We start from the raw sequence: 21,847 nt of genomic DNA on the forward strand, positions 1-21,847 counted from the left end.
ATATTTTGCTATTTGGCCAAATTAATATTAGTTTGCTAAGTATATATTTACTGGGGCCAGAGATCAAACATGGGGCCTTGTGCATGCTAGGCAAGTTCTATGCCACTGAGATATATCCAGCCCCTAAACTACTCTGTTTTAAAAGTCTTTATTGTAATTACAATGAAAACATTTCACTGAAGTTCCTCAAAGGATTCCCCAAATTCCCTTAAACTTATTCCAGCTGGTTTTTTTAAATTAATTAATTAATTAATTAATTAATTTTTGTTGGTTTTTTTTTTTTTTTTTTTTTTTTTTTTGAGACAGGGTTTCTCTGTGTAGCTTTGCGCCTTTCCTGGATCTCGCTCTGTAGACCAGGCTGGCCTCGAACTCACAGAGATCCTCCTGCCTCTGCCTCTTGAGTACTGGGACTAAAGATGTGTAGCACCATGACTTTTTTTTTTTTAAAGGCAGGATCTCCTTCCTGTAGCCTAGGCCGTCCTTGAGCTCCCAATGCTCCTGCCTCTAGTTTCCAAGTGTTGGAGTTACAAGTGTGCACCACCACACCCCACACAATGTGTTCTACAAATGTTATACTTTGATTTTTATGGCATAAAAAAGCTGGGAAGCAGTAGGAATCATTATCTAAAAAGATGAAGTGATACCATCAGAGACTGGTCAGGAGGAGTGCCTCAGGTGGGATTTTCCACAAGCAGATATTCATGTGCGAATTTGAGCATTAGCAGTGTAGAGATGATGCCAATACATGCCAAAAAGAGAGAAAAGTGAGACCGAAATGGGGAGGGTGTGGAGGGTGGGCAAATGTGCAGGTGACATCTCTGGACAGCTGGGTAACCGCTGGGAGACTTCAACATTGTTCCACCTGAGGCAAGAGATGTTCATCTGCTTCTTCATGTCATTTCATTACTGGAGCCATGTTTGGAGGCAACATCATGTGTCTCACAGAGCTGTTTTGGATGTATGAAACATGCATCTAAATTTGTTTCAGTAGGGTTCGGGCCATCACTACTGCGTCGCGTTGATGACTTGATGTCCTGGTTGGATAAGAAAGGCAGCTGAGCAAGCCAGGAAGTGGCATTCCTCCATGGTCTTGCTTCAACTCTTGCCTCCAGATTCCTACCTTGAGTTTCTGCTCTGCCTTCCCTTCATGATGGACCAAAAGCTTTAAGCTGAAATAAACCATTTCCTCCCAAAGTTGCTTTTGGTCATATTGTTTATTACAGCAATAAAAGCAAGCTGGGCCTCTACCACTGAGCTAAATCCCCAACCCTTTTTTTTGGTTTTCCGAGACAGGGTTTCTCTGTGTGGCTTTGCGCCTTTCCTGGAACTCACTTGGTAGCCCAGGCTGGCCTTGAACTCACAGAGATCCGCCTGGCTCTGCTTCCCGAGTGCTGGGATCAAAGGCGTGCGCCACCACTGCCCGGCCTCACTAGGCTTTCTTTGCATGTGCTCTTGGGATCCAGGCTCTGCTCTTCATACTTGCAGGGCAAATACTTTACTTAGCCCCTTCTGGTTTTATAGTGTTTACTGAATGATGAGCCCACATACAGTTCCTAAGTCGTCTACTATCTGATGTCTAATCCTTGCTGAGATCTGACCATTGCTTTCCACTAACAACTCCGCTGCACTTCCAGCTCCCTTGCACTCTGTCGTGGCTAAGAGCCTTGCTATGGGATCTTTGTAGGTATTGTGCTCTTTCTCTCCTCCCTATGCGCGGGTCCCCAGGCCTAGAGCCTAGCATACACTTGGCAGCACTCTGTCACTGAGCTACACCCCAAACTCTGCTCTCTTCTTGTTTGAGCCATTTTCACTTTGTGGCTCAGGCTGGGCTTTACCTATGGAGCCCATATCTGGCCTTGACCTCATGATGCTCCCATTTCTACCTCTGAGTCCTGGTAACGGGCATTACCACTACACTCAGCAAGAGACGGGTCTTTCTGGACTGCCCCCTAATCCCTTTCCTCTTTACTGTCTCTCTGGGGAATCTTAGTATACCCAAATACAAATGCAAAAACAAAGTACAGTTCTCCAGCTGCACACTTCCTCAGAACTCCCTGCTTTCCTTTGGAACAAGTCTGCAGACCAGTGGACCACAGTCTCTGGCTACATTCACCTTTTTCTTAGACCAGGAGTCCTGGAAGTCTTCCAAAGTCTCAAAGATGATCTTTCTTCTCTCACAGAAACAGCCAGCTTGTCAACTAGCTGAATGCAGACAGTGCTAGCCCAGGGAGCAAGTCAATTATTCTAGCTGTTCATCAGAATTTGCTACATTTATTGCTTTGTTTCCAAAAGATCACAAAACTGATTTTCATTTCAGATTGTTTGACTAAAACAGTCAAACAAATCCAGAGTAGAACAGACAAAGGAATTTGAACAAGAACAAAGCTGGCAATTCTCACACTTCTTGATTTCAAACATTATCACAAAGCTGTGGTAATTAAAACAATGTGATTCTGGAGCAAGCACATAGACACACCTACATAAAGGAGACAGACCAGAAACCCCAGAAATAAGTCCTTACATTCATGATCAAGTACATTTTCAACAAGGATACATACCAATGAGGAAAGAACAGTCTTTTCAGGGAATGGTGTTGGGAAAATAGATAATCAGAGGCAAAGATGCAGCGGGACTTCTGCGTTATACAGTCTAAAAACAAGCACGAATGAACCGAAGACCTAAAACTCCCGAGTCCTTAGAAGGTAACACAGAGCTTCATGGCACATTTGGTAATGACTTCTTAGACTTGACACCAAAAGCAGAGGCAAGATTACAGGCAAGTAAGTTAGACACAAAATAAAAAGCTCCTGTGCATCTATGGTTACAGCTATCAGACTGAGAAGGAGACCTGAACAACGGGAAGAAACACTGGTCTATTTAATCAGAGGGCCATATCTAGAGTGCGTAAAAAATCCCACAATTTTTCTGTGTGGTGCTGTGGCTTGAACCTAGGACCTCATATATTCTTAAGTGCTCTGCCTCTGAGCTCTGTCATCCATCCCCCAAAACTCCTACAATATGACACAAACACTAATAACTTGATTTTAAGATGGCCAAAAGATTTGGAAATCTCTCCAAAGAAGGTACACACAAGTGGAAAATAATCGTCTACAAAGAGCAATATCACTAACCACCAGGGAACTGTAAATCAAAACCACACTGAGACATTACCCAGCGGTGGGTGAGGGTGGATGCTTTCAACAACAAAAACAGCTACAAATGACAAGCTTTGGCAAGCACGCCGAGAACTGTGTCTGGGCACTGTTATGGGAATGTAAAACCAGGCAGCTGCTACGGAAAGCATTATGGAAGTTTTCAAAGTATTAAAAATAAAATGACCAGGGCTGGGGAGATGGCTCAGTTGGCAAAATGCTTGTCCCAGAGGCAACAGGACCTAGGTTTAGATCTCCAGTGCCCAAGTAAAAGAGGCCAGTGTAGTAGCCTGTGCCTATAATGCCAGTGCTGAGGAGGCCGACAAGAGGATCCTGTAGCTTACGGGCTACTTTAACCTAACCAGTGAGCTCCAGGTTCAGCGAGAGACCCTTCTTAAAAATTAAGGTGGATGCTGGGCATTGTCATGCACTTTAATCCCAGCACTCGGGAGGCAGAGGCAGGAGGATCTTTGTGAGTTTGAGACCAGCCTGGTCTACAGAGCAAGTTCCAGGATAGGTTCCCAAAGCTACACAAAGAAACCCTGTCTCAAAAAACAAACAAACAAACAAACAAACAAAAAACCAAAAACCAAAAACAAAGAAACAAACAAACAAACAAAAAAACCAAAAACCAAAAACAAAGAAACAAACAAACAAAAAGAGTTTCAGGACAGCCAGAGCTACATAGTGAGACCTTGTTTCCAAAACAAGACAAAACCAAAAGGAAACTGAAGCAGGAGGATCAGGAATTCAAGGTCATCTTTTAAGGCCAGGCTGACTCTGTCTTTTAAAAAAAACGGGGTGGGGGGGAGGGCAAGCAAGCAAGAATAATATGGGGTCTGGTGAGATGGCGTAGCAGTTAGGAACACTGGTTAGTCCCCCAGAAGATCCTGGTTCTGTCCCAACACACATCCCGTAGCTCACAAGCTCCTGTAGCCCCAGTCCCAGCAATCTTCCTTCTGCTGGCCTCCTCAGGCACCAGGCACACACATGGTATATAGACAGAGATGCACACAAAACACCCGTAAAATAAATTATAAAAGAAAGAATACTCAAACAAAAGTTCAAAGAAAACTTTAGCTTTCAAAAATAAGTCTTGACATGTGCCACATTGTAGATGAAACTTGACACCAAGCTAAATGAAACAAATCAGCTGCAAAAGACAAACGCGATATGATTTCACTTACACGATATTTCCAGAATTGTCAAACACACGGAATCTAAGAGCAGAATGGTGGGGCTTTAGGGGGTGAAACAAGTAGGTGTTTGATTCTTTGAGAAGTGGAAAAATTTATGGTGTTTCGTCCCCTAACAATGTGAAACCGGTGAATGTCTTAAGTGCCCACCATGCCCTTAGCCATGCATTGTTCCCAACAACCTTATTTTTCTGGTCACTGAGCTGTCCACAATGGCTTAGTTCATCTTGGAGCTGTAAGAGACACAAGTCAGGCTGGGTAGAAAGAAGCCTTGGCTAAGAGGCTTAATCCTGAGGGAGAACTCAACTGTCAGGCCACCAGAGGTGCCTCGGTATCGTAAGCAGATGTGAACCACATTCTCAGCCTTGAGACTTACACAACTCGAGGTCCTTCCTCCCTTCCTGCTCTGATCTTAATATATACCCATATCTTCTCGGCTGACAAAAGCATCTCTCTCCCTTGTTCCCTGGAACATCCTCCCATCCTGTCTTGTCAGCTCCATCAGACAGTGGAGTCTGCCTTTCCACAGAAGCAAACAATAGTAACCAGTTTTGATCAAGAAACAAGAGAGTTCCTAGCTGAGCTTCGTGGTGAAGGCCCATGACCCCAGCATTTCAGAGGTAGAGGCAAGAGGATCTTGAGTTTGAGGCCAGCCTAGGGTACAGTAAGACATTGTTTAAACAACCAAACGAGAGAGAGAGAGAGAGAGAGAGAGAGAGAGAGAGAGAGAGAGAGAGAGAGAGAGAGAGAAAAGGGACTCCTTAAGGTTCAGTTTCTATTGAGTTTCAGATTCTACATTCTGGTTTTACTCACAAGATAGGAATTCTTTCAACTGCCAAGAAGTCTTTGGTGATTTACAACACAAGACTTTTAGGGAACGTCCTGGAATTACTATAAAAATCCGTACCAATATGTCATCCCAACCTCCTGCCTTTCTGATTGCCCTCAGTTCGTTTAGCGAAGACATCATTAAAACAACAAAAAAACTTAGCAGGCTTCCCTCTGTCTCTCTCTTCAGTCTTCTCCTTAAAGGGAGAAAGAAAAGGGTGCTTTGAACGTGGGTGGTAAGGCAGTCTAGCCTGCAGCTTAAACGATGGCCCCAAAGCTGGGTTTGGTGGCTCACACCTGCAATCCCAGCACCGGGGAGGCTAAGGCTGGAGGATTTTCGCTGGTTCAAGGCCAGCTTGGGCTACAGAACGAGCTTTGTCTCGCTACCTCCAACCTCATTCATTCCTTCCCTTTCAAAGATGGCCTTAAAATGTAGCAAGCCTCCTGAGGAGGAAGTGCCAAGAGACGACATGGCTGCGTATGCAAGCCACAGAAGATCGCTGCCTGAAATCTCTCCGGATTCAGAGACTGGAAGGCAGTGACAGCCAGATGCCTCAGAGAAGGCAAAGGAGCTGTGTCCTCAGGGGGACAACAAGCCGGTAGGAACCACTTGGAGTCACCCCTTTTCCACCTAGGCGAGAGATAGTTTCAGCCAATTCGCCGAGAGATAGTGGAATCGTCACCGGTTGCTAGGCAGCCGCTTTATGACGTCATCTTTCAGCACCGGAAGTGGCGAGGCGCAGTGGAGTCGCGAGCGGGTTTGTGAGTGTCTGCCGTCGAGGTAAGCTGGTGGTCGGCCTGCCTCCTCTGCTGGTTGGGTTAGAAGAGGCCGCGGGCGTTCGGCCCCGGCTGCCAACCCGAAGCGGTGGCCCTGAGTGTCGAGTTCGAGACTTCCTTCTGGGCGGACCAGGCTCCACCCTTTCGTCCTGCTCCGGTGGGCGGGTTTCGGGAGAAAGAGTGTTCGTCTCCGCCCCGTTGCTCCCTTGCGCCCTTCCCCCTTTCCCCCACCCCCACCCGACTCCTGTATCTAGTTGGCCGCAAAATCAGCATGAAAAGATTTATAGATAACAGTGGACACTGTCGTGCCAACGGGGCTGTTCAGCTTGTCGGGAAAGTGTTTCTGCCAAGAACGCCCTCCTAGGGTAACTTGAGGTGCTGTATCATCAGTGTCCTCAGCAGGCCTTAGGAGTGCCGGCGGCAGCAAGGCCTTTCTCAGTGCGGAGACTGGTTCAGCAAAGCAGGGGTGTTTGAAATCCCATCCGTTTGGAATTGGTGGGGAATTACTTTTGAGAATTTTGACATATATTGGGGATTTCTTAGAGCCCCTGCCACCCTCCTTGGTTTGAGACCAGGTCTCACGTAGCTCAGCTGGCCTCGAATTGCTGATCCTCCTGTCTCCACTTCCCTTCCCAGTGATGGGATACAGGCGTATGCCACTGGGCCTGGGCAACTTTTCTTTTTCAAGATGGGTCACAGTAGGTAGATTAGTCTGGCCTCAAACTTCTGGCTAGCCTGCTTGTGTCTCCTGAGTACTGAGATTACAGTCCATCATAGAAACCTTTATACAGAATTTTTCATGGGGGGGAAGCAATGCATATTTTTTTTATACTTCTTCCCAAGATGATCTTTGTAAGGAAACCTTCGTTCAATTCCTGCTTGGTCCTTGTTGATTTGTCTGCTCATGTATTTGTTCTTTACCCCATTCTTTCAACCAACATCACTGTCTACTGAGTTACACAGTCTAGTGAAACTTGCAAATTTCCAACTTGTCAGCCAGTCACCCGGGGCTTCGCATTATCTGGACTTTGCTGGGTCTCCAGTTCCTCCTGTGCCTTCAGTGTTAGCTTCTCCGTGCACAGTGTGCTGTGTCTGTGTGTGCATTTGCCCTCGTTCTCTGCCTAGAAATGTCTTCTTAATTCCATTTTCTGGTTCTTAGTGCTCAATTAGACTGCCTCTTTCTACCAAATTAACCAAGTTTACAAGGCTCTGCTTACACCCGTCTCCAGGAAACCCTCTTTCACATGGTCCTAAAGGCTTGTGTTTCCATAGTACTTTTCTACAAACAAATCATTCCATACCAATTATAATTATCTCTGGGTCTTCTCTGAGATCGGAGGCGTTTGAAGGCAGGCATATGTTTTGATTCAGTGCTAGAATAGCATGAAACGCAGAGTAGGCATGAAACAATCTTGATTGATTGAATGAGTGAGCCCCCAAACAATATCATGTAGTGGTTAAGAACCTATTTGGAAAGAGTTCAGATCCGAACTCTGGCACACAGTCTTTGTTGCCTGGCATGGCTCTTGCTTGTCTAAGCTTTAATTTTCCATAGAGTGATATTGAGACAACATAGACGGGCCAGCACAGGGCCTACCATGCAGTGTGCTCTTAGTAAATTATGCTGAACACTGGGGATCCTGGGACTACTGGAGACCAGGCGCCTACAGCAGTGGTCTCCAGGGACCTTTCTTGCGTGTTTCTTGAAGGGAAGGCGGTGGGGAGTCTGTTCCCAGGGCTCTCAGAACTGTGAAAGTTGTACAAGAAAGATGAAGACTCAGTCGGCCTCAGGGAGGAGGTGGGACCTAAAATCTGACAAAGATTTGGGTTTTTAGGAAGGAAAGGAGGATAAGGTAACATCAGAATACCATGTTTAGAATAACTTACTCAGGAACAGTGCTGCAACACGCCATTCCTGAAGGGTGTGTGTGTGTGTCTGTGTGTGTCTCTCTGTATGTGTGTGGAGTGAGGGTGGACTGCAGGGAGGGAAGAGTGAGAATGGCCAGTGGGGCCGGTTCTGTGAAATAAGTAACCTTTGAGGAATTAGAAGCCTAGAGTCTTAAATTCAAGTCTGTGTTGGACATTAGTGGTCCACAACCACTTGTGGTTATGTGTTGTTTGAATCTTAGATTAATAAAACACTCAAAGCCAGATATCAGGGTGAAAGCTGAAAGATCAGAGCCAGCCACTAGTTCTTACCTCTACAAAATCCTCAGCCTAAAGAGAGTGAGTTCCTGTTTCCTCACGCCTTATATACCTTTCTCTGCCCTGCCATACTACTTTCTGGGATTAAAGGTGTGTGTGCTTCTCAAGCAAAGGCATGAGATCTCAAGTGCTGGGATTAGAGTTGTGTGTGCCACCACGGCCTGGCTCTTTCTAATCTAGTAGCTGGCTCTGTCCTCTGATCCTCAGGCAGGTTTATTAGGGTACACACTGTATCACCACATCTGTGTTAGTTGGGAACAAAGTCTAAAGTAAAAACTCCAGTTCCTTAGTTGGGCTAAGTTCACTTGTCAGTGAGGCTGATTTATTTATGATGAAGGTTTGTTGCAGAAAAGTCTTGTGCTAGCAGTGCTTCCAGATGGATTACTGGCCTCATGTCATCTTCTGGTCATTTGTGTTCCCCAAGAGTCAGAATTAGTCAGAGAGTGGTATACAGTGGTGTAGTTAGCAAATAGACCCTTGCAGAAGTGGGAGGGAGTGGTAGAGTGAATTGCTCCTCTTTTGGGGCATTCTACTTTAAGAAGAGGAACCCAACCGGGTGTGGTGGCACACGCCTTTAATCCCAGCACTGGGAGGCAGAGCCAGGTGGATCTCTGTGAGTTTAAAACCATTCTGGCCTATATAGCAAGTTCTAGGCCCCCCAGAGCTACATAGTGAGACCCTGTCTTAAGGGAGCCTGAGAGGAACTCTGGGAAGTAAAGGTGGAAAACCTTGAAAACTTTGGGAGGGTTATGTTATCATCTGATTAGTTATCTGCAAACATTTATTGTAAGCTTGCTGGTTTATTGTAGGCTTATTGTAGGCCAAGCAGTAAATGCTGGGGATACAGTGCTAAAGTGGGCATGATGCTCGCAGTTCATGGAATTTTCCTGGAGGGTTTGCTTAGGATCAGGAGCACACATCCTGTGTTCCCTGTATTCTAGTCATGAATTCCTACAGGTCGGGTCTGGAGCCCCAATGGGCCAGCCTACTGTTTAAGGTTTGTTTGTGAGCATTGTGCGGTCATCAGCTTCCTAGGGAGTAGTGCGTCGGAACATCACCACTTAAGGGCATCAGGGAAGAAAATGTGTATGTGTTTGTGGCAGAAGGGAGGGCTATTGTCTTGTCATGTTCCTAGCTGTCTATTGGATCCTCTCTGTTCCTACTCAGAAGCTGCACTGTCTGCTGGCTTCTTTGTCGGAGGGAGTAGTCAATCACGTGACTTGTTTCTCAATGCCCAATGAGGACCTGCTTCACTTCTCTGGCCATTACCTGCCCATCCATCAATTTGTAGCAGGTGCAAACAGATGCCCCATGGAACATAGCATTGTAAATGGGACCTGCCTGTAGTACCACACAACCAGGCCCAGGTTTAGGATCTTAGATGAACAGCTGACTTTATACTCATATCGACTCCTCTCAGAGCCCTGTTGAATTGTCCTTTGGACTGTCTGGCCCCGTTACAATAGCGGCTTCTGGACTAGTCCCTGACCCTAGCTCTCTGCACTCTCCGGCCTACCCGTAGCTGTCGGCCAGGTGTTCTTGGCTTCTGTTGTTTCGTCTTACTCTGCTGTGTGAAACTTGGCAGTTGTCTGTTGCGGGTGATGTGCAAGCTTAGCTTCTCATCTTGGTCTTCGTCACTAATTTTTGCCGTCTTTTTTGGGTGCCTCTTGAGGCAGCATCCCTGGTGCGGCCCATCTGCCTTCTCCCCTGTGGAAATCTGTGCTGTCACTTGTGCTGTTTAAAGCCAGATGCCTCTCCCAGTCCTTCCTTCCTGAAGGTCCCCTTGGCTGCTGGCCTGCTCTGACTGGGTGGTTTCGGAACCTTTCCTGACTAACAGAGGATGTTGAATCTCCTTGGCCTGTGTGTGCTCACACTAATCGATTCCTGGGCCTTGCATTGTCCTGTCCTTGCAGATGGTAACCATATTCTCTTTTTCGAGAATATCATTTCTTTGTTCTTTGTTCCCGAATACAGCACTTGGGCAAAACACAAGGCATTGGAGCTGCTTGGGGAGGAGGCAAGATTTCCCTGAGGTGTTAGAAGCTTGGGCATTGATAAGGTTCTGGAACAACAGTTCTCAACCTGTGGATCACGACCCATTTGGGGGTTGAAGGACCTTTTCACAGGGGTCACCTATCCGATATCCTGCGTATCAGTTATTCACATTATGATTCACAACCGTGGCAAAATTACAGTTAGGAAGTAGCAACAAAGAAGTGTGGTTGGGGCTCAACAGAGCATGAGGAACTAACTGTATTAAAGGGTCACAGCAGCATTAGCTTGAGAACCACTGCTCTAGAGGCTAGAGAGACACCCTGAAGACCTAGTCCTAGCCTTGATCTGATTCTCTCTTCTGCCTTCCTGGGTCACCTTGTTCTTTTTCTTTGCTTCAGCTTCTGTGACACGCTGATGCTTGTCAGATGCATTCAGTTCATCCATTCTCCTGAGCTTCCTGTTTGTGTGTCTCAGCTTAACTCTCGGGTCTCCCACAAGCCATGTCAAGTAATTGTGTTCTGATGTAATTCAGGGCAGGGGATTTAGCTCAGTGGTAGACTGCCTGGGTTTAGCAAGGGCAGGGCCCTGGGTTTGATCCCCAAAATACACATTCCACCTCTCTCTCACACACACATACAAAAGACAGCTCCCCCCGCAACAAACAAACATACAAACAAAAACAAAAACAAAACTCACTACTCCCCAACAAAACAATAGCCAAGGGAACCAATATGAATTTGCTCCTTCTTCATTTCTTTTCAAAAGGAAAAAGGTTTATTTTTATTGTTTTTAATTATGTGTGTGAGTGGTGGGGGATGGGTGGTGCACGGGAGTCCAGGTGCCCACAGAGGCCACAAGTATCAGGTCCCCTGGAGCCAGGATTACAGGTAGTCGCAAGCTGCCTGACGTGGGGGCCAAGATCCAAACTTGGTGTCTGTCCAAGAGCAGTCTGTGCTGTTAACCTTTGAGCATCTCTCCAGTTTTCACCTCCATTTCTAAATAGTGTCTTCTTATAAAGTCTTCGTTTTGTCTAATGGCATCTTCCAAATTAGGACCCCCCCCCCCCTTTTTTTTTTGAGACAGAGTCTCCTGTAGCCTTGGCTGTTCTGGAACTCAGTATGTACACAGGGTTGGCCTAGACCTCACAGAGATCTGCCTGCCTCTGCCTCCTTAGTGCTAGGGTTGAAGTCCTGTACCATGTCTGGCTAGATTAGAAGTCTTTTGTTTGATGCTCCTTTGTTATTTCCAAGGGACACCAGAAGATAAGTGTATCTTCTAGATTTGCCTTCCTCCTCCTCTTGTTCCTGAGACAGGATCTCACTATGCAGTCTTGGCTGGCTTGAAACTTGATGTGTGGGAGACAGAGGCCAGCATTGTCTCCACAGTATAAGTTCCTGGCTAGCCAGTGCTGAAGTGAGACCCCGACGAAAAAGAAAAAGCAGTGCTAGAGGGTGCCCTCTTCTGACCTCCGTGGGAACTGCACACATATGGAGCACTTACTTACATAAGAGTAAAACACTCACACACATAAATCTAAAAGGAAAAAATGTTCTTCAGATCTTTGGTGTCTTTATATGTATTAAGTCTCTCTCTCTCTCTCTCTCTCTCTCTCTCTCTCTCCTTTTTGTTTGGAGGGGAGGGACATTGAAGCCAGGGCTTTGCACATGTTAGGTAAGTATTGTCCCACTGAACTACATTCCTAGCCCTTATTTTGAGAGAGAATGTGTCTGTGTATGTGTGTGCTTGGTAGTATGTGAACCACGTGCATTCAATACCTGCAGAAGCCAGAAAATGACGTGGAAAATCCCCGGGAACTAGAGCTATTGTGAGCCACTATATAGGTGCAAATGAACACACTGCTCAGTCATGTCTCTTGATCCACATCTTAATTCTTGGTTCTCTGACAGGCACACTCCTTCCCAACCCCAAACCTTGTCTGCATAGTCCTTCTTCATGAAATCTTTTTTAATACTCTCAAGGGTCAGTCCTACCACTGGGCTAATGTCTTACAGTACTTGGATCATATCACAGTAACTGGTGTATGAATTGTCTGCTCATATACTGTGGAGGGCCAGCCTATTCCCACTCCCCCCCAGGGTACTCTTGAGCAGGAGCAACAGGAAATATTAGAGAGAAATAAAGCTAGAGAGAGACAGACAGAAACATAGAATAGCCTCGGGCCCTGACTGTCTCTGCCAAAGAATTTGTAAAGGAATGCCAAGGGGAGAAACAAAAGATCTCCCCCCAAGGCACAGCCAAGTGCAGACCCTTCCAACCACCTGGTAACCTTGCCCATGGTCAGATCATCCCCTTATGCAGCTCTGCTGTGTCAGGCAAACTCAGATCTCACAAGGAAACTTCTGTGGGCTCCCACGATATACCCTATTCCAAGCGCCTCAAATTACAGGAACAGTCTTTTACTCACTTCTGAGGGACCCTCTGCATATAGCCTAATGCCCAGCACAGGATATTCAGGAATGTGTAACAAATATTTGAATGCTTAGCATGCTTGGCAAAGGAAAATATTTACCTGTATTATCTCGTTAATCCCCAGCAGCCTCCTGAGTCCTGTCATTATCACAGCTTTATAGGGGAGGAAGTTGAGACTAGGAGGTGAAGTCACCTGCCTCTGTGAACGTCCTCACAGTCGGTGTGTGGTGAGGCTGGGGGTGGCCTGGGTGATTTGCTCTCCAGTGATCCTCTTTTGCTTTTAGAGCGATGATGCGGGTGTGCTGGTTGGTGAGACAGGACAGCCGGCACCAGCGAATCAAACTTCCCCATTCGGAAACAGTTGTGATTGGTCGAAGCCCAGAGACCAAGATCACAGATAAGAAATGTTCTCGACAGCAAGGTGACTAACTGGTCATAGGAATGTTAGGGTGACTGTTGAGTTATAGAGGGTGGTGATAACCAGTGATGCACATTTCTGGGTGTTTTTGCTGGAAAACCTATTATATTCTCAAACAAGGCTCATAAATTGTGTTCTTTTAGCTAACACAAGGGCTGGTTCATCCTGGATTCTGCCTTCACCATGTAGTAACACTTAAGGCAGGTTCAGGTAAGGGATGGGAACAGGTGGCTGCCATCCTGTTCCCTTGGAGTGGCAGGATTGAGTCTTGGACCCTGCTTTGCCCAGGGGTTATGCATTGAGCAGCAAGACAAATAAATTCTGGCATCTCCAAGCTGAAACCATGTCTGGCAATGGGGATGGTGGCAGCCTTTACACACTGCCTTACACAGAGGGTAGATCTTTGTACGACTGTGGCAAACAGCTTGTCTATCATATGTTTTAAGGGAAAAGCCGAGTGTACACACACACACACACACACAAATACATTTTCCTGCACACGGTGGGCATGCTCACCCTTGCCTGCAGTTTGTCCCCATACCCCTAAGGTTCTGGTTCAGAGCTGGGGTCACTGCTGCAGCAGTGAGTACGGACGTTCCTGTATGGGTTAGTCAAGTGTGCTGGAGTGTTGAGCCGAGGGGGTCAAACTGCTGCTGCTTCCATCTGCCTGCTTCTCACAGCAGCAAGTGTAGGGGTGGGGGGGTTCACCAGCCCCCCCCCCCCCCAGCTGTAGTGTCTCTTCTTGTTCCCCGTCTCAACCCCACATGCTTTTTGACTTATCTGAATATGAGTGCTTGAAGTTACCCTTCTCCAACATACTCATACTGTCCAGTCCTGCAGTGCTCTTTCTAGAACATTCTTTCTATTCCTTCAGGCCAGCTTGAACTTCTGTTTTACAAGAACATATCTTTTACCTCTTTCTCTGTTAGGCACTTGATAGTAATATTCCCTACCCCTGAGGCTCATGTTAGGCAAGCCTTCTACCCCTTAGCTCCAACTCTTTTTTTTTTTCCCCCGAGACAGGGTTTCTCCATATAGTTTTGGGTGCCTGTCTTGGATCTCGATCTGTAGACCTGACTGGCCTCGAACTCAGAGATCCGCCTGGCTCTGCCTCCTGAGTGCTGGGATTAAAGGCGTGCGCCACCACCGCCCGGCTCAGCTCCAACTCTAGACAATTTTTTTTCTTCTTTCTAACAGTAGAAGTCTTCTCTAACCGTGAGCTGGGAGTTGTCTTCCTGTCGGCAGAGTCTGTGATCCCTGCTGGCCAGGGCTTCTGTCCCAGGAGGCTGCAGAGACTCATGGAAGCTGCCTCAAAGTTCTTATTTTTATTTTTGTGAGACAGGGTCTCACTATGTAACCCTAACTGTCTTGGGACTCACTATATGGACCAGGCTGGCCTTGAACTCACAGAGATCTACCTGCCTCTGCCTCTTAAGTGCTGGGATTAAAGGTATGCACCACCACAACCAGCTTCAAAATGGGAAAGATATTGAGCATTTGTTTGCTGTTAAGATTTATTTTTATTATTTTTAAAAATTATATGTGTGTCTCTGAGTGGGTGTATTTAAGTACAGTTGGCTGTGGAGGCCAAAAGCATCAGATTTCCCTGGAACTGGGGCCAAAGATAGGAATGAGCTGTCCAGTGTGGGTGCTGGGAACTAAACTCAGGTCCTCTGGCAACAGCAAGCAAGTATTCTTAGCCAGTGAGCCATCTCTCCAACCCCACCCCCACCTCAGGTTTTCAGCAGTAGTTAAGGGAGTACGTGCACTGATATAAATTATTTTGGGGGGTGAGAAATGGGGTTTAAGATGTTCTTACATATTCCAGACTGACCTCACACACTGGCTATGCAGCCAAGGCTGGCGTTGAACTCCTGATCTTGACTCTACTTCTCAAGCCTGGGATTACAGGCATGTGCCATCATGCCCAGCTCATTGATGGACATTTTATGGAAGGGCTAAAACTGTTAGAAACTGGGATTTGTAGGCCCAGGCACACGCAGATCAGGCTCATCTGTGGGCTGTCTGCAGCAGTCAGGCTTTGTTGTCCTTTAGGGAAAACAGTACCTGGTGTTGGTTGCATCTGTGTTTAATGTTTTCTTATGTCTTTCAGTACAGTTGAAAGCAGAGTGTAACAAGGGCTATGTCAAAGTGAAGCAGGTATGTGTGTTTGTGACTTGGGTTTCCATTTATTACTTGATAGTTTCCTTATGCTGTTGCTTTAGACTCTGCCAGCTAATGCAAGCTCCTCTGTCAAGGGTGGAAGTGATGCAGTGAACTATAGGCAGGGTGACTGTACAGTAAGTGGTTAATACAGCAGCAGTCTATTACTGATGACGTTGTTGTTATTATGCTTACATTATGATTGTGTATCCACAGGTGGGGGTCAATCCCACCAGCATTGACTCCGTCATCATTGGGAAGGACCAGGAGATGAAGCTGCAGCCTGGCCAGGTTCTCCACATGGTGAATGAACTCTATCCATATATTGTAGAGTTTGAGGAAGTAGCAAAGAGTCCGGACCTAGAAACACAAAGGAAGAGAAAGAGGTCAGACTGTGATGGTGAGGAGGTGGATGCTGCTCAGGAAGCGGAGTCTGGGACAGGGCTGGCACCTGGGAGCAGCCCCAGCCAGTGCTCTGTGCCTTCTAAGAAGGGCAAGGATGGAGTCACCAAAGAGGTGAGAATAGTATGATTGATAGATGATGTGGAGATGAAATGAGATGTAATGACTGCTTAATTGTTTTGTACACTATAAAGCTCGGACACAGGTGAGTGGTATTAGTCATAATGAGGGTTGTTAACCATGATGAAAGAGTAACTTGTTTGTGGCCTGAAAATCACTTGGTGAATGTGCCTTTATATGCTTTTCCATTAAATTCCCGGGGTAACCCATTTGAAGGACGACAGGGCAGTCAGTAATGGCAGTGTGTCATGCTCTGCATGCATGGCTTAGGGATTGGCCTAACTGGGGCAACAAGGGGATGAAGAAAGGCCAGACACACAGACACACAAACAGAAAATCTGGGGTTGGGTGGGCTGGTCTCTTTAGTAGAGATGTATCATCAACAGCAGCCCAGAAACTCAGCATGATTCTTTTGTACATCTGAATCGAGGAGGTGGTTTATTGTATATAGTTGAACAAGGAAGCAGGAGGTCTCTAGAAGGGAGTCGTCTCAGGCTGTACACATCTGGGAGGAGGAAGCTGTGGTTGATAGTTTCTGCACACTGGTCAGCCATTTGTAAACACTGGTGCTTGGACCAGAGGAAGGCTTTGCTCTCCCTCTGGGCCTCCCTCTGGGAAGGCTTTGCCATTTCCATGGGTGTAGGCACTGAGGCCCTTGACATGGCTGGTCATGTCAACAGCACCCGCTCCTTCAGGGCCTCCTCCACTCCCCATAATGGTGTCATTAACGTTGAACACTAGAATGGTCGTTTGCTTGTCCACCTTAACAGATATGTAATTCACATGCTGATGTCAAAATAGAGCTTGCCTAGGCTGCAGCTGGAGTGTGAGAGGGCAAAGAAGGCTGATTGTACTCTGGCAGCTTTGGCTTTATGGAGCTTTTCCTGGGGAGATGTGAACAGATGTCTGGTCACCCCAGATATGGCACTAATGACAGGCCAACCATTCCACCCAAGTCTAACTTGGTGAACCAGTGAGTTTAATTGTGGTTACTTACAGGAGCATGGGCAGCTTATGGGTGACTACCCCATCCTAGCTGCTTGTGTATCCTCTGGGAGGGGAGGAGCCTCATGAGTCCTCCCCATCCCCCAACAAGGGAATGTTATTTGCCCCAGTCTTGTGAAAGTCTTCTTCAGGTAATCCCAACTGCTCTTACTCTGGACGGCAGTCTGCACAGAAGACGGAGTTCCACAGTAGCCTCCGTCCTACACCCAGTTCTGAGTATCGGAAGAAGCAGGGAGGCTTGTGGTCCTAGAGGGCGATAGACCGAAGTAAAGGAAGTTGAATTCTCAAAAACTAACATGACGTCCATGTTTGATTTGGACTTTGCTGTCATGCAGTATTAGCTACATTTAATTACTGGCATTTATATTTACATTGTCTATTTTTTTAGGAGTCACTGGGCCACTGGAGTCAAGGCTTGAAGGTTTCTATGAAAGACCCCAAAATGCAGGTCAGAATAAAATTGTATAATTTAAGTATCTGTCATGTTGTACACGACCATTCTACAGAACTCATAATTATAAATGAAGCCAAAGGATTCTGGCTTTGGTTCTGGATTCTGATTACTGGACTTTTCTGTGAGAACAAGTGGCTTCCACGTTGGTACTAAAGTCGTCACTAGACTCGTGACCTTTTGCTTGCATTCTTTCCTTCATGTTACTTAATACTACTCTCCCTTGATCTTCTTTCTAAGTGGTGACAGTACTCACACTTACAGCTGTTTCCACATAGATGTACAGACATTATAGGCTAGGAGCCATGTAGGAAGGAGAATGTGGGGTTTTATCTTTCTGGCTTTGGGCTACCTTGCTTAATATACTTTCTACGTCCATCCATTTTCCTGTAGATTTTGTGATTTCATTTTTCTCTTTCTTTCTTTCTTTCTTTCTTTCTTTCTTTCTTTCTTTCTTTCTTTCTTTCTTTCTTTCTCTTCCTTCCTTCCTTCCTTCCTTCCTTCCTTCCTTCCTTCCTTCCTTCCTTCCTTTCTTTTTTTTTTTCAAGACAGGGTTTCTCTGTGTAGTTTTGGTGCCTGTCCTGGCTGTACTGAAGCCCAGGCTGGCCTTGAACTCATAGAGATCTGCCTGGCTCTGCCTCCTGAGTGCTGGGATTAAGGTGTACGCCACCACTGCCTGGCCATTTTTCTTTTTCTTTTTGAAAAGATTTTATTGATTTAATGTGTAGGGTGTTTTGCCTGCGTGTATGTCTATGCACCATGTATGTGCTTGGTGCCTGAGGATGCCAGAAGAAGGTGGATCTTCTGAGATTGGAGTTACAGATGATTGTGAACCATCTTGTAGGTACTGGGAATCAAACCTGGGTCCTCTAGAAGAGCAACCAGTGTTCCTAACTACTGAGTCATCTCTCTAGCCTCCCCCCCCCCCCTTTTTTAATTGACACAGGGTCTCTTATATAGCCCTGTAGCTCTGGGTGTCCTGAAACTTGCTTTCTAGACCAGGCTGTCCTCAAACTCATAGAGGTTTTTCTGCCTTTGCCTCTGCCTCCTGAGTGATGGTATGCCTCCATACGCAGCCTCTGATTTCCTGAATAATACTCCATTTTCTATATATAACACATTTTCAGTTTCCATACATCTGTTGATGGACATATGAATCATGAAAGAGAATATAAACTAATTGTTTTTCTAGTTCGAACACTGGCATAGTTTTTTCTTTTTCTTCCTTTTTTTGGTGGCAGATAAGTGCATGCAATTGTAATTGATAATGAAAGTGTTAAACCCTGAGTGAAACTCCAACTTCAGAATGGCCATTCTAGCTATATAAAAGTTCACTGAGGGTTGGGGATTTAGCTCAGTGGTAGAGTGCTTGCCTAGCAAGCACAAGGCCCTGGGTTCGGTCCTCAGCGCCGGAAAAAAAAAAAGGTTCATTGAGATTTATAGCATTTGGGGATGGGCAAGTGTTTGTTTGAGTGGCTACCTTAATCTAGCTGTGTGATGGGTTTTATTTGTGAGTTTGTTACAATAAAGTGCTTTTATTAAATTTTTAAAAATTGTAACTGGAGGTCTTTGGAGAGCAGTTTACTTTTTGTCTGCTGTTGAGAAACTGGACTAGCAGGGTGGCTTATTGGGTAAGGGTGCTTGCTGCCAAGGCTGATGACTTGAGTTTGGTTCTTGGGATCAACCTGGTAGAAGGAGAGAACCAACTCCTTAAATTGTCCTATGATTTCCCCAGATAAGTAATAAATGTGAAAAAAATTGTGCTAACCTGGGCATGGTCCCTTTGAAGGGATCATCAGATAATGTGTGGTGACTGTAGTAAGAGCTGTCTCCGTGTCAGAAAGCAGCCATCATCCTTGGATTAGGGCGTCTTCAAATCTACACATGTGTTCCAGGTCTGGGTTTGAGAGGCTGCAGTTGAATTCTACCTGTGGAAATTTAACATTGAGGCCTTGAGAAGGCTTTTGTGCTGTGTATCTTCTCTGTGTATCCTATGTAGTGTGGTGTTTGAAAACACAGGCTCTGGAGTCTATGGGATTTGGGTTGGAACCCTTGATTCCTCACTGTGTAATTATGTGACTGGTGGAAGACGCTTTCAGTGTCTGCTCTCACCTCTTAAAAGTTTTTGCACAAGGTTTTGTAAGTAAGTGACCGAATGAGTGTGACAGCGCATGTACAAAGATCCTCACTGACGTCTCTTTCCTTCCTGTGTGCTCCCTGCTAGGTTTACAAAGATGAGCTGGTGGTGGTGATTAAGGATAAATATCCCAAGGCCCGTCACCATTGGCTGGTCTTACCATGGGCCTCCATTTCCAGTCTGAAGGTTGTGACCAGTGAACACCTTGACCTTCTCAAACATATGCACACTGTAGGGGAAAAGGTGATTTCGGATTTTGCTGGATCCAGCAAACTGAGATTCCGCTTGGGTTACCATGCTATTCCCAGTATGAGGTAAGCCTTGGGGTGAGGTGGTGCCCTTTGGTTTGGTCCAGGTGATCAGTGTGGATTTGTGAGTCCGGTAGTTTCCAGGCCCAGGGGAGGTGGGATGTTTCTGAGCAGGTGGGCCGAATCTTGCACCTGCCTGACTTGCCTATGAGCAGCCCAAGTTCCTGCTTCTGCCTGCCTGTAATTCAGTTCCTTGACATTGTTGATTTCTCTCAGAATGTAAGCTTTTTAACACGCAGGCTAGATGAAGTAGCTTCATTACCAGTAGATGAGGACTTATTGTCAGTGGCTTGTTAAAATTCTCGGAGTTACCTATAACTCTTAAATGACTAAGGACCATTGCTCTAGAGGAAACAAAACATCATACACATCTGCAAATATAAGCTTAGGGTGTGTACAGTTTCAAATAAAGTGAAGGGAAGGTGTGATGTTTGCTCTTTGTTGGCTTATTTGCAGAAGGATTTGGGGCAGAATGATTGTTTTTCCTCACAGAGTGTGTGCAGGACAAATTCCTTCAGCTTATTTGGTCTGAGCGATAGGATAATGATGCATGGACTGTACCTCTGGGATATACCCTCAGTCCCCCTTAAAAGCTGCACTAAAATAAACAACATAAAATTTGCATTTTAAAAGTGTTTATTTTGTTTAATATTTTGAGACAGTTTTTTTTTTTGGTTTTTCGAGACAGGGTTTCTCTGTGTAGCTTTGCTCCTTTCCTGGAACTCACTTTGGAGGCCAGGCTGGCCTCGAACTCACAGAGATCCGCCTGGCTCTGCCTCCTGAGTGCTGGGATTAAAGGCGTGCACCACCACTGCCCGGCTTTGTTTTGTTTTTTCGAGATAGGGTTTCTCTGTTTAGCCTTGGCTGTCCTGGATCTCACTCTGTAGACCAGGCTGGCCTCGAACTCAGAGATTCACCTGCTTCTGCCTCTCAAGTGCTGGGATTAAAGGCGTGTGCCACCAGTGCCCAGCTATTTTGAACTCTTCTCACATCAGCTTCCCAGGCTGGGGCTACAGTGTTCACTACTGTACCTGGGTAACCATTTAAATTTTTTTTTGAGATTTATTTATTTTTATTTTATGTGTATGGCTGTTTTGCCTGTATGTATATCCATGTACCACATGTGTGCCTGATGCCCATGGAGGCCAGCAGAGGACATGGGATCCCTAGGAACTGGAGTTAAGGTTGGTTGTTAACTGCTGTGTTGGTGCTGAGCATTGTACCTGGGCCCTCTGGAGGAACAGTCAGAGCTCTTAACTGCTGCTCTGCAGCCCCTTAGCATAGTTCATTAGGCAAGCTTTCATTCCTCTATTTTTATTTTTGTTTATTTACTTATTTGGAGATAGGACTCCAGGTAGCCAAGGCTGGCCATGTGTTTCTGACCCTCCTGCCTCTGTCTCCAAATGCTGGGGTTATAGGCATATGCCATTATGTCTGCTTTATGCAATGTTGGGGACCAAACAGTACTTTGTGCAGGCCAGATAAACACTGTTTCACCTGAGTGACATCTCTAGCCCAGTGATGGGATTTTTAAATAAATAAATGTAATAGAAAGGAAAATGTGAGAGTGAGACACTTTCTAAAAAACAAACAACCAAACAACAAAGGAAAGTGTAATTTTCCTACTATAAAGCAATATTTTTAATTTAGAAAATACAAAAATGTAAAATGTGAAGTAGAGCAAAGACCTGCTGACTAAATGCTATACTTGTTTGAATTTCACCTGTTTTTGCTAGAAGGTTCTTTTTCTGCTTCAGGATTCATGTAACATTTACTTTTTTGTCTGTCCTTAGCCTCCAGTCTGAGGTCCTGCTCTTGATACCTTTGATGGGTACAGGCTGTCTGTAGGACTTCTGTCTTGTCTATGTTTTTTTTTTTTTTTTTTTTTTTTTTTTTTTTTTTTGAGGTCCAGGCTGGCCCTGAACTCCCCACATGGCCAGGCTCGTCTTCAATTCATAATCCTTTTGCTTCTGTCTCCTGAGTGATGGCCTTAGGTGTGAGGCTCACGCCTGGCAGGGAGATCTCTTTCAGTTTGGGTGTATCATGCTATCTGTGGTGTTCTCATCATGTCAGAGGTGCGTGGTGTTGAGGTGACTTGTGACCTGTGTGTTAATCTTGGTCATTTGTTGAAGTGTGGTCTGCCAAGGTTCTTTACTCAGAGTTACTGGTTTTCCTTTTTAACTGATGACTATTTTGGGGAAATATTTTAAGACTATTACTGTCCCGTTGCTCAAACTTAGACCCATCTTTTTATTATCTA

At 45.7% G+C, this 21,847-nt stretch overlaps 1 protein-coding gene across 6 annotated transcripts in view; it reads left to right on the plus strand.

The window, feature by feature from the left end:
- The first annotated feature begins 5,836 nt into the window (after window positions 1–5,836).
- Aptx (aprataxin) overlaps window positions 5,837–21,847 on the plus strand; it is a 30,599-nt gene continuing 14,588 nt past the window's right edge. The window contains exons 1-7 of one of the 6 annotated variants that reach the window (XM_052715428.1): window positions 5,900–5,957; window positions 11,788–11,824; window positions 12,868–13,004; window positions 15,115–15,161; window positions 15,381–15,680; window positions 17,080–17,139; window positions 19,367–19,593. In XM_052715428.1, the coding sequence (XP_052571388.1) occupies window positions 12,872–13,004; window positions 15,115–15,161; window positions 15,381–15,680; window positions 17,080–17,139; window positions 19,367–19,593 (767 nt within the window). In that variant the 5' untranslated portion in view covers window positions 5,900–5,957; window positions 11,788–11,824; window positions 12,868–12,871. Of the gene's footprint in view, window positions 5,958–11,787; window positions 11,825–12,867; window positions 13,005–15,114; window positions 15,162–15,380; window positions 15,681–17,079; window positions 17,140–19,366; window positions 19,594–21,847 lie in introns of those variants that run through there. The other 5 variants (XM_052715427.1, XM_052715429.1, XM_052715432.1 and 2 more) reach the window with 5 other exon arrangements.

The sequence above is a fragment of the Peromyscus californicus genome, unplaced genomic scaffold (genome assembly GCF_007827085.1).
Source record: "Peromyscus californicus insignis strain IS unplaced genomic scaffold, ASM782708v3 Scaffold_5__1_contigs__length_169319896, whole genome shotgun sequence".
Taxonomy (NCBI): Eukaryota; Metazoa; Chordata; class Mammalia; order Rodentia; family Cricetidae; genus Peromyscus; species Peromyscus californicus.